The 12,500-nt window shown below is 39.7% G+C and overlaps 1 protein-coding gene across 1 annotated transcript in view; it reads left to right on the forward strand.

Moving 5' to 3' along the window:
* LOC124776158 (dynein axonemal heavy chain 3) overlaps nucleotides 1-12,500 on the forward strand; it is a 1,197,897-nt gene that overhangs the window by 1,043,869 nt on the left and 141,528 nt on the right. The window contains exon 61 of the mRNA XM_047250998.1: nucleotides 10,904-11,063. Within this exon, the coding sequence (XP_047106954.1) occupies nucleotides 10,904-11,063 (160 nt within the window). The remainder of the gene's footprint in view (nucleotides 1-10,903; nucleotides 11,064-12,500) is intronic.

The raw sequence follows: 12,500 nt of genomic DNA on the forward strand, positions 1-12,500 counted from the left end.
AATTGTTGCTCATGTTGGCACCAATGACTCCAGCCGTCTGGGTTCAGAGGTCATCCTCAGTTCATACAGGCAGTTGGTGGAGTTAGTGAAGGCAGAAAGTTTCACTTCTGGAGTGGAATCTGAGCTAACTATTTTTAGTGTTGTTCCCAGAACCGATTGCAGTCCTCTGGTTTGGAGGAGAGTGGAAGGCTTAAACCAGAGGCTCAGACGATTCTGTGGAGATCTGAGGTGCAAATTTCTTGACCTCCGCAATCGGGTGGAGAAATGTATGGTCCCCCTGAAAAGGTCAGGCATGCACTACATGCAGGAAGCGCCTACATGGGTAGCAGAGTATGTGTGGAGTACACATGTGGGTTTTTTTAGGTTAGAGAATTCCCTCCCTAGGCCCTACAAGATGCCTCCTGAGACGCGACAAGGTAGCAGTAGGCAAAACACAACAGGGAATAACAGTATTAATGTGGTAATAGTAAACTGCAGGAGCATCTATAGGAAGGTTCCAGAACTGCTCTCATTAGTAAACGGTAACAATACCCACATAGTACTAGGGACGGAAAGTTGGCTGAAACCAGATGTAAACAATAATGAAATTCTAAACTCAGATTGGAATGTATACCTCAGATACAGGCTGGACAGTGAAAGGGGATGCTATAAAAAGTGCAATAGTTGTGAAGGAAATTGACAGAGATCCGAAATGTGAAATAATTTGGGTGAAGGGCACAGTTAAAGCAGGCTCAAACATGGTAATTGGATGTCTGTATAGGCCTCCTGGCTCAGCGGCTGTTGTGGCAGAACACCTGAAGGAAAATTTGGAAAATATTTTGAGTAGATTTCCCGAGCGTGTTATAGTTTTGGGTGGAGATTTTAATTTATCAGATATAGACTGGGAGACTCAGACGTTTATAACAGGTAGCAGGGATAAAGAATCCAGTGAAATTTTTTTAAGTGCTTTATCTGTAAACTACCTTGAGCAGTTAAACATAGAACCGAGTCATGGCAATAACATATTAAGACCTTCTGGTGACAAACAGACCCAAACTATTTGAAACAGTTAACGCAGAACAGGGAATCAGCGATCATGAAGGGGTTACAGCATCGGTGATTTCAGCCATAAATAGAAATATTAAAAAAGGGAGGAAGATTTTTCTGTTTAGCAAAAGTGACAAAAAGCAGATTTCAGAGTACTTTGACGGCTCAACACAAAAGTTTTATCTCAGGTATAGACAGTGTTGAGGATCAGTGGACAAAGGTCAAAACCATTGTACAATATGCATTAGATGAGTACGTGCCAAGCAAGATCGTAAGAGATGGAAAAGAGCCACCGTGGTACAACAACCGAGTTAGAAAACTGCTATGGAAGCAAAGGGAACTTCACAGCAAACATAAACATAGCCAAAGCCTTGCAGACAAACAAAAGTTACACAAAGCAAAATGTAGTGTGAGGAGGGCTATGCGAGAGACGTTCAACAATTTTGAAAGTAAATTTCTATGTACTGACTTGGCAGAAAATCCTAAGAAATTTTGGTCTTATGTCAAAGCGATAGGTGGATCAAAACAAAATGTCCAGATACTCTGTGACCAAAATGGTACTGAAACAGAGGATGACAGACTAAAGGCCGAAATACTAAATGTCTTTTTCCAAAGCTATTTCACAGAGGAAGACTGCACTGTAGTTCCTTCTCTAGATTGTCGCACAGATGACAAAATGGTAGATATCAAAATAGATGACAGAGGGATAGAAAACCAATTAAAATCACTCAGAAGAGGAAAGCCGCTGGACCTGATGGGATACCAGCTCGATTTTACACAGAGTGCATGAAGGAACTTGCCCCCTCCTTGCAGAGGTGTACCGTAGGTCTCTAGTAGATCGTAGCATTCCAAAAGATTGGAGAAGGGCACAGGTCATCCCCATTTTCAAGAAGGGACGTCAAACAGTTGTGCAGAACTATAGACCTATTTCTCCAACATCGACCAGTTGTAGAATTTTCGAACATGTATTGTGTTTGAGTATAATGACGTTTCTGCAGACTAGAAATCTACTCTGTAGGAATCAGCATGGGTTTTGAAAAAGACGATCATGTGAAACCCAGCTCATGCTATTCGTCCACGAGACTCAGAGAGCCATAGACACGGGTTCCCAGGTAGATGCCGTGTTTCTTGACTTCCGCAAGGCGTTTGATAAAGTTCCCCACAGTTGTTTAATGAACAAAGTAAGAGCATATGGACTATAAGACCAATTGTGTGATTGGATTGAAGAGTTCCTAGATAACAGAGCGCATCATGTTATTCTCAATGGAGAGAAGTCTTCCAAAGTAAGAGTGATTTCAGGAGTGCCGTGGGGAAGTGTCGTAGGACTGTTGCTATTCACAAAATATATAAATGACCTTGTGGATAACATTGGAAGTTCACTGAGACTTTTTGCGGATGATGCTGTAGTATATTGAGAGGTTGTAACAATGGCAAATTGTACTGAAATGCAGGAAGTTCTGCAATGAATTGACACATGGTGAGCCGGCCAGTGTGGCCGTGCCATTCTAGGCGCGTCAGTCTGGAACCGCGTGACCGCTACGGTCAGAGGTTCGAATCCTGCATCGGGCATGGATGTGTGTGATGTCCTTAGGTTAGTTAGGTTTAAGTAGTTCTAAGTTCTAGGGGATTGATGACCACAGATGTTGAGTCCCATAGTGCTCAGAGCCATTTTATTTGACACACGGTGCAGGGAATGGCAATGGAATCTCAATGTAGACAAGTGTAATGTGCTGTGAATACATAGAAAGAAAGATCCTTTATCATTTACCTACAATATAGCAGGTCAGCAACTGGAAGGAGTTAATTCCATAAATTATCTGGGAGTAGGTGCCAGACTGAGATTCATTGGAAGAATCCTAAGGAAATGCAGTCCGTAAACAAAAGAAGTAGGTTATAGTACACTTCTTGAGGTTATAGTACACTGCTTGAATACTGCTCACCGGTGTGGGATCTGTGCCAGATAGGGTTGATAGAAGAGATAGAGAAGATCCAACAGAGAGCAGCGCTCTTCATTACAGGATCATTTAGTAATTGCAAAAGCATTATGGAGATGATAGATAAACTCCAGTGGAAGACTCTGCAAGAGAGACGCTCGGTAGTTCAGCATTGACGTTTGTTGAACTTTTGAGAACATACTTTCACCGAGGAGTCAAGCAGTATACCGCTCTCTCCTACGTATATCTTGTGAAGAGACCATGAGGATAAAATCAGAGAGATTAGAGCTCACACAGAGGCATACCAACAATCTTTCTTTCCACAAACAGTATGAGACTGGAATAGAAGGGAGAACCGATAGAGGTACTCAAGCTACCCTCCGCCACACGCAGGTGGCTTTTGGTGTTTGGATGTAGATGTAGATGTAGATACCAGAACTGGTGTGCATTGTCTTTCATTTCTTTGAAGGTGGTGAAGTCACATGTTTCCATTGCTTGCTCTGACACTTGTGTTCCAGTTCAAAATGGTGACAACCATGTTTCATCGCCTGTGACAATACACAATAGAAGTCTTATTCCTCCTCGTGATAACACTGCAGATGACTCAAAGACAGTGCCACTCGTGTATTGCGCTGTTCGGCAGTCAGTTGGTGGGGAACCTGCTGCCCACATATTTTTCAAAAGTTCAAGTGCTGATGCATTGTGGTGTGGTCAGTGTCCACGCTAATATCCAGTAACCGATGGATCTCATCCACGGTGATTCTGCAGTTGTCCAAAACTAAAGCATTTGCTTCCACAACCATTTCCAGTGTGATGACACGATGAGCCTGTCCGGGACGAGCATCATCTTCCAGTGACTCTATTGCACTATTCCACGCAGACTGTACTGACCGTACAGAGCCTTCTCCGTCGATACATTTCACTGCCTCCAACTTCCTCCACCACCAAAAATCAAATCACTTCTCGTTGTTCCTGCTTACTTACCTGCAAATTTGGTAGTGGACGATAATTTGTGTGACCACCTTCTCTTTGGTGTGAAACGACATTGGTGCTCTGCAACATCAGACGGTGGACACACATGTCAGTCTCTCTACTAATAGATGGCGCCACCGTACCTGCAGTTACGTGGTGCCACCTTACGTGTAAGACAAAGGTAGATGCACTGATCAGGTTTCATTTGAATGAACCTCATATTGTGAGTAAGACTAGAGCTTATGAGTAATAGAAATGTTCAGAAAAGGTCAAGAAGATGTTGAAGTTGATAATCGTCCTGGAAGCCCTAGCGCATCAGCAATTGGAACAAGTAAAGAAAGTGGTTCTGGTAAATTGCAAAATCACCTTAAGTGAGGTTGCTGATGATGTTGGCATATCCTGTGACTCATGATAGGCAATTCTTTTCACATGGTTTGGGCACAAAACGTGCAGCAGGTACCAAAGTTATTGAAGTTCAACCAAAAACGGTATCGTGTAGATATCGCTCAGGAATTGCTGAATGAAGTCAACAATGAATCAGAATATCTAAAGAATGTTATAACAGGTGACAAAACATGGATGTATAGGTATGATGTCAAAACTGAGGCCCAATTGTCCCAACGGAAACTTCTTTGAAGAACCAGGACCAAAAAATGTTTGACATATTTGATCAAATGTGGAGGTTCTACTCACTATTTTCTTTGATTACAATGTGAGAGTGCATCATGAGTTCCTCCCTTAAGGTTGTATGGGCAATAAGGAATATTACTTGCCTGTTTTGTACTGTTTGCGTTAGCAATCTGAAGAAAACAAACAGAATTGTGGCAAAATCACTCGTAGAAAGTACAGGGTGACACAGAAAAATGGGAACATTTCCACAATCCAATAAAACTAGAAGTGATGAAGAAAAGAAATTTCATTCATAGTAATTGAAACCTTACAACTTTGCCATTTATGAAACACCAATGGCATTTATCATTTTTAAAAAATTACGTCCTTTAGATGGCGCCCTCCCGTAAGAATCCATTCGTGACATCTGCTGTTGAGATTCCTCATTGACTGCTGCAACATCTCAACTGGGATACTGTGAATTGCATCCCCAGTTCTCTGTTTTAACTCATCCAGCGTTCTTGGTCATGTCATGTAGACTTTTGCTCTTGAGGTAGCCCCACAAGAAAAAATCACAAATGGATAAATCTGGCAAACTAGGGGGCCAGGGAAATTTACTGAATCATGAGAGCAGACGGTTGCCAAACAATTCTCACACATATGCCATTGATTGCCATGCAGTGTGTGATGTCACTCCGTCCTGTTGCAACCAGTCTTCTTGAACGTTTGAAAAGTTGTTCAATGCAGGTGTAATGTAAGTTCGTAACATCTCCACATAACAATCAGCAGTCACAGTTATTGTGTTTCCCTGTTCATTTTCGAAAAAATACAGTCCGATAATCCCATGTGATGAAACACCACACCATACCGTCACTTTACTAGCATGGAAAGGGCACTCATGAATGTCATTAGGATTTGTGTTTGCCCAGTAGTGGTAGTTCAGTAACCTGTAAGATGAAAATGTACCTCATCTGACATCCACAACTTATTTAGAAATTCATCGTTATTGTTTATTTTTGTTATCATTTGTTGACAGAATGCTAATTGTAACTGGTAATCATTGCCCTTCAGTTGTTGCTCCATGTGCAGTTTGTATGGATGAAATTTTAAATTAAGATGAATAATTCTGCAAACACTCTCCCGGGACATTCCAACCAGTGCTGCTTGCTTCGAACTGAATGCCATGGGCTCCATAAGACAGTCTTGTGTACAACATCAATGTTTTGCTGGAGAATGCACACTTCTTGGTCATCCTGTTGGTTTCTTCTTGAGGGCAGATCAAGTCTCTTCAGAGTTATTAATCCAACATTTTAGTGTGTGTTTCAATGGTACGTCATCCTGATGTCCTAAATTATAAAAATGTTGAAACTCCCTCTGTGGCACTAACCAGACTATCTTTGTTTTTATAAAACATTTTTATCGCTAACGCACACTGTTGTCCATTCCACTGATTCATGATTACTGAAATGGTGGACTGTCTACTCGCTAACTGTCACAAACCCGCAGTGCTGCCACCTGTCCATGGCTGCCACTACTCATTTCAAACATTCCTGTTATTCTGTGTCACCCTGTACATCACAATAATGCTCCTGCTCAAGTCTCAATATCTGTTCATGATTTTTTGTCAAAAAACAGAACTGTTGTGGTTCTCACTTGCCATATTTGCTGGACATGTACCCCTGTGACCTCTTTCAATTGCCAAGGCTGAAGAGAACCATCGAGGCACATTGTTTTGGCACCACTGATGAGATAACAATAGAATCTCTGAAGTTTCCGAACGGCAATGGCCTTTCCGCAGTGTATTCACTGGTACCCATGAGATCATCGAAGTTAAGTGCTGTCGGGCATGGTCGGCACTTGGATGGGTGACCATCCAGGCCGCCATACACTGTTGCCATTTTTTGGGGTGCACTCAGCCTCGTGATGCCAATTGAGGAGCTACTCGACCGAATAGTAGCACCATCATAGCGACTGGGAGAGCGGTGTGCTGACCCCACGCCCCTCCTATCCACATACTCCACGGAGGATGACACAGTGGTCGGATGGTCTCTGTAGGCCACTCGTGGCCTGAAGATGGAGTGAGTGAAGTTTCCAAACACCATAATGAAAAGTGAGTTCCAGAAGTGCATTCAAGTTTGGAAAAAAAGTTGTAGTAAAGCTGAGGGAAGTTACTTTGAATGTGAAAGAGTTGATGATGAATAAATAAAGATTCTTTAAGAAAAACAAAAATGCTCATTACTTTTTGATCACACCTCAAATTTAGGTTTAATTATCAGTGAGTGGAATGAATTAACTTTCCTAGTAAATATAAATAATAGGAAACTGAAAAACTGTTTTTGAATTTCCTGGAAAGATGACTAAATATAAGCCTCATGAAAGTGGTTCTGTTAAACTTTCAAATTGATCTGAATTATTATATTTAGTTGAGGGTTGTAAAAACAATGAAATAATTCAACAAAAGGCATCTTGTTGCACATAAGGTTAGTATGTGCTAGGGATCTCAAACACAAAGAAAAAGCATAATGGCACACAGTCCTGGTTGTGAAATCTCTCCCCCCATCCCCTTCCTAATGAAGTACCCACCATAAAAGGAAGTGACCTTATAAAACCTGGTGCAATCTTAGCAGAAACCCATAAGGAAATGCAGTTCACAGACATTATTAATCTATCCTGTGTGGATTTTGTTGTTCTGTTTGTCAGGTTAAAACTTATAAAGTAGGATGTGAATGAAAAAGCTACTGACAGTAGCTGGAACACGCAAATTTGTCAAAGTTCACTATTACATATACTATAATGCACCATTCTTAGGTTAAGATAATTGTGTGGAAACATGGATGATATGTCGCAGCTTGTGAAGGTGTTTGTAATCAGTTTCTTCCACAGAAGAAATCAAAATCTGCATGTAATTTTTCTCAAAACTAGTACGTTTTACATGAAACCATTGACACAATTCCAAGACATATTGATCTTGTGGTACATTGAAGTACTTCTGTGTGTGTACTGCACTGTAGTAGTCATTTACAGTGTTCAAAGCAATGGTCGGTGCAGAGACTGTGCTACATGATTGTAAGAGATTGTGACATATGGTTATCATATTGAAAATATCATTGACAGTGAAAGTAAGTACATGGAAATTTATTTTAATGTAAATTTGAATTTTTGCTACTGCTTTTATAAATGGTTTCAAAATGAAAGTATCTACTCTCGTTAGAAATTTCTTGCATTTTCGGCACATTTTTTGCTCGTTAGTTAGGACTATAACTTGTTTTAGGTGTTATGACTTCACGGGAGTTTCGAGATGTGGGATTCAATCTAGGAAAAGTGCCTTCAAATATATCACAGGAAATGGGTGGTTGAAGACTGTATGTTCCAGTTGTCCTAAAGTGAAACCAGATGCTTAAAACAATTGGTAGTTTATTTTCTGTCAATTTATTGTATTTGTTGCTTACCATTATAATAAAGGTTAATTTTGTGAAAAATTTTTAAATTATATTCCAAAGTGAAACCACCACTTTAAAACAACTGGTTCTTTACTTTTTGCAAATTTCTTCATATATATATTTTTTTTTTTTTTTTTTGTATCAGTGGGACTTAAGGGCTAAAGTGAAATGTGATTTCCTATCATACACTGCCTGATAAAAAACGAAAGTGAAATGAAACTTCCTGGGTTGAGACACTATGTCCCCCTCCAAAACATTGGAAGAAAGGGACCTCATCCCAGATTACTGTCCTAACAACTGACAGTGGTCATCCAGGTTAGTTCAGATTCGCAGTTTGTTGCTTAACACAATACAACTCATCCGTTACCAGTCCGAGCTTCAGGTGCGTGACACCGTTTGAAATGCAGCTGTTTGTGTCGTGTTATTGATGGTGTTCTACACGTGAGGCAGTAGTCTCGCTGCTGCTAATCTCCAACCATTGTGCGGGATGACACAGAATGTTGCAGAGAGTCCATTATTTGTTTTCTGATGCCACACACAGATGTGAAGGGTTATGATGTGCTCGGTAAACAATATTGAAATCCTCTCTCACAGTTGCCGTACATGGTCAAACCTTGACCACAGGTAGGCCTGTCCTCACTTTCCCGTGTAGTCCAACACTGTTTCATCAAATTACAGCAGAAATCTGGATATTGCACAATTTGACCAGCCATCCAAATGGAGACTCACAATCGGCCTCCTTTCACGTACTGTCAAGTGCTGATAATGCTGTCTTAGGTGATTGTGCAGCATCTCTGTCTTTGGCAGTGATCTCCCAACATCTGATGATGTTTGTGCCCCTCGTATACCTTACCGGTCGTGGCAACAACAATAATCAAACAACAGTAGTTCACTCTTTTGACAGTTCTACCTGTGACAGAAAATTGCAACGCTAATCATTTTCAAGCCACATGTGATGTGTACACATACACATCTGGCGATGTCTTCTGGGTGCTTCACTTTGTTTGTCTGGCGGTGTATATCAGTTTCCATAACTCTTTTTATGGGCCGTGTGCTTCATTATCAGAATCTGAGCATAATCGCTTGTAGACTTAAATCTGAGCATAATGGCTTGGAAACTTAAATGATTTTCATAGAATGTATTTTGTTTTTATGTAAACCAAGACTTGCTAATCCAGTTGAGATTCTTGCAGTATTTTTTTAGTTTTCTTATTTACAAAATTTCCTCAATGCACTATTCATGTACTGTACAACCACATATGACTTTGGTTTAATACCACCAGTTTATACACTGTTCGCGTGACAGCAGAAGCCCAAGTGTACATTAAGTACTATTATTTAATAGTCATTTAGCCTTTGTGTCGTCTGTAATACATTTAGTGAAGAGGGTGGAAGACCTGACCCCTCACACTCTTTGCTGTACGGTTTGGGAAGCAGTCTGTCAATATTTCTTCTCGATAAAGCAATCCGTCCATAATGTCACATTATGGGTACTAACCACTGCATTACAGAAATGTCTGGATTGGATCTAGAGGTATATCCTGATCAGTTCTCTCAGTTCTCATTGACATGTATTTATGGGGTACAAAATTAGTTCAATCACTTACAAAGTTCTGAGAACTATATGCATTACTATAATTGATGAACATAGGAGTAGTATATGTTGACACTGATTGAGAAAGAAGAGTGTCTGTGTAAACATTTTGCTGGTGCTTGAGCTACAAGATAAATGAGTGCTTGTCAGCTGCGTAATGTGAATTAATCCTTCATGTGGATGGTCTGTTACGTGCCTGCTACCATGTAGTTATGACATTCTGCGCTGTGAATCTCAGCCTGCAACAGTCATAGGTAAATTTACTTTGCTCAGAGTGTCATTACTTTATTTGTGTTAAGAGTAATCCACAGATGGACATCTCTTGTTGGCCTAATGCATAAATCCTTGTAGAAATGAAACTCCAAGGCAGAAATTAATCTAAATGAATAAATAATGATAATAGTAATAATAATAATAGAAACATTTGCATTGTATGAGGGTTGGAACTTAAATAGTGGCAACTATTTATTCACAACCAATATTAAAGAGTTACATGTTTGCACCTGTTACTGTCCTTCAAAGCAGTCACCAGCATAGTGTAGAACCCGTTGCCAGTGATGTGGAATATGTAGTATACCATTAGCAGAGCCTGTTCTGTTGATGGTGCAAATGGAGTGGTCTACTGCCTGTTGAATCTCTGGAACAGTTCTGAAGCGAATGCCACGAAGTGGTTCCTTCATCTTCAGAAACAAATCAAAGTCACAGGGAGTTAAGCCCGGGAAGTATGGTGGATAGTACAGTACTTCCCAATCCCATCAACTGAACAGAGCAGCCACAGCTTGCACTGTATGCGCTGGCGCATTGTTGTGCAAAATGATGGGTGGTTTGCACAGTGTCGCCTCTTCTTTTGCATAGCTGGTCACAGGTTATGCTCCAAAAATGAATAGTAATACTATGCATTCACGGTATGCCGTGGAGGAATGTAATGCTTTAGGATAACTCCATCACAGTCTTACACAAGAACCACCATAACTTTAGACTGCTCCATTCACACCATCAACAGAACAGGCTCTACTAATGGTGTACTATGCCTTCCACATTGCTGGCAACTGGTTCTACACAATGCTGGTGACTACTTTGAAGGACAGTAACAGGTGCAAACACGTAACTCTTTTGTGTCCGTTGTGAATAAATAGTTGCCACTATTTAAGTTCCAACCCTTGTATTATGTCAGTGCTGAGGAACAGTTGTTTTTTTTATTGTCAAGATACCATTGTTTTCCATGTTTTTGCTTTAGTTATTGATAATTTCTGTGCAATAGCCAAAGAGGATTTTGATATGGTTGCAGAATCATAAACTTATTCATTTTGAATTTTTATGCTTTGTAGGTATGCGTTTTCCAGCAGTGGACTCTATTATGTTCCACAGGACACCTCTATTGAGGGATGTTTGGAATACATACGCACTTTACCTCTCATTACATCACCTGAAGTTTATGGTCTGCATGATAATGCAGACATTACTAAAGATAATAATGAAACATCACAGGTAAGTCTGTGTATTCAGTAACTGTATAATTTTATTACACTGCAAACTCATTTAGTCACTTTTAAAGTACACTGGTTTCAAAAGTCTGTATTCTGGATTGTAATCTACCTCTCATTTTGTCCTCAGTCCAAACTTTGCAGAAAATTCTCTTTCTTATCATTAAATTCTTCATGTTTATGGTCATAGCATCTGTAGTTGCTTGAAGGGATTCTAATTCCATAATTGTAGAGGGATGTTTGGAATACATACGCACTTTACCTCTCATTACATCACCTGAAGTTTATGGTCTGCATGATAATGCAGACATTACTAAAGATAACAATGAAAGATCACAGGTAAGTCTGTGTATTCAGTAACTGTATAATTTTATTACACTGCAAACTCTTTTAGTCACTTTTAAAGTACACTGGTTTCAAAATTCTGTATTCTGGATTGTAATCTACCTCTCATTTTGTCCTCAGTCCAAACTTTGCAGAAAATTCTCTTTCTTATCATTAAATTCTTCATGTTTATGGTCATAGCATCTGTAGTTGCTTGAAGGGATTCTAATTCCATAATTGTAGACACACATAAAAATTTAAAATATCTTCAGTAACTCAGCTTCAGTATTTTTTTTTTATTTTTTATTTTTTTATTATTATTTTTTTTTTTTAAATAGAAATGTTGAAAGGTTAAATGAGACCTGTTCCACTGTATATGTTGAAGTGTTCCCTGTGTCTGAAGTATTGTGCAGTTCATACTGAGTGTGCTGTTATTCTTAAACTCTGAACTGCTGCCTCTTAAAGTACTGTTCAGACAAAAAGTTTAGTTATCCTTCATGTGGACTTCTTCACCATTGCAACTTCTCCTGTGCTAGAATCTTGAAGCCTTAACCAATTCTCAACTCTCACTACCAAAAAGAATTGAAAGCTCTTCTGTTATATGCAATTATATTGCATCATAAGGCAACGTGTAGTTCACAGTTTGGAAGCATATATTGATCTGAAATTCACAACCCACTTCCCTGAGACACGACGTCACAGCACAGTATAACTATCCACCCAGCAGTTACCAGAACGCTCAGCAATACTACCGCTGTTGACCCATCTTGGAGACGCATGGCGCCCACCAGAGCCAGTGTACATGCACAAATGACACAAATTCCCAGCAGTTGCAATTCAGAGCAAATTAACTAATAACAAGTCCTGTCACTGTGGGAATTATCATTTGTTGGTCCAGTAGACACAAGGTATCACATTGCTTTACCATAAATGGTATGTTACACTATATATCCATATCTTTAGACAGATAACATCATTGCAATGCTGTTAAATAAAAAAATAGGCAATATTTGTCATTTCAAACATGCTTCAGCATTATAAAATTAAAGTAGTGACAATTTGCCTCTTTAGTTTCTCCACTACATTCTTCATGAACTACAAGCCATCCACATATAAT

Source organism: Schistocerca piceifrons, chromosome 2 (assembly GCF_021461385.2).
Source record: "Schistocerca piceifrons isolate TAMUIC-IGC-003096 chromosome 2, iqSchPice1.1, whole genome shotgun sequence".
In the NCBI taxonomy this organism is placed as follows: domain Eukaryota; kingdom Metazoa; phylum Arthropoda; class Insecta; order Orthoptera; family Acrididae; genus Schistocerca; species Schistocerca piceifrons.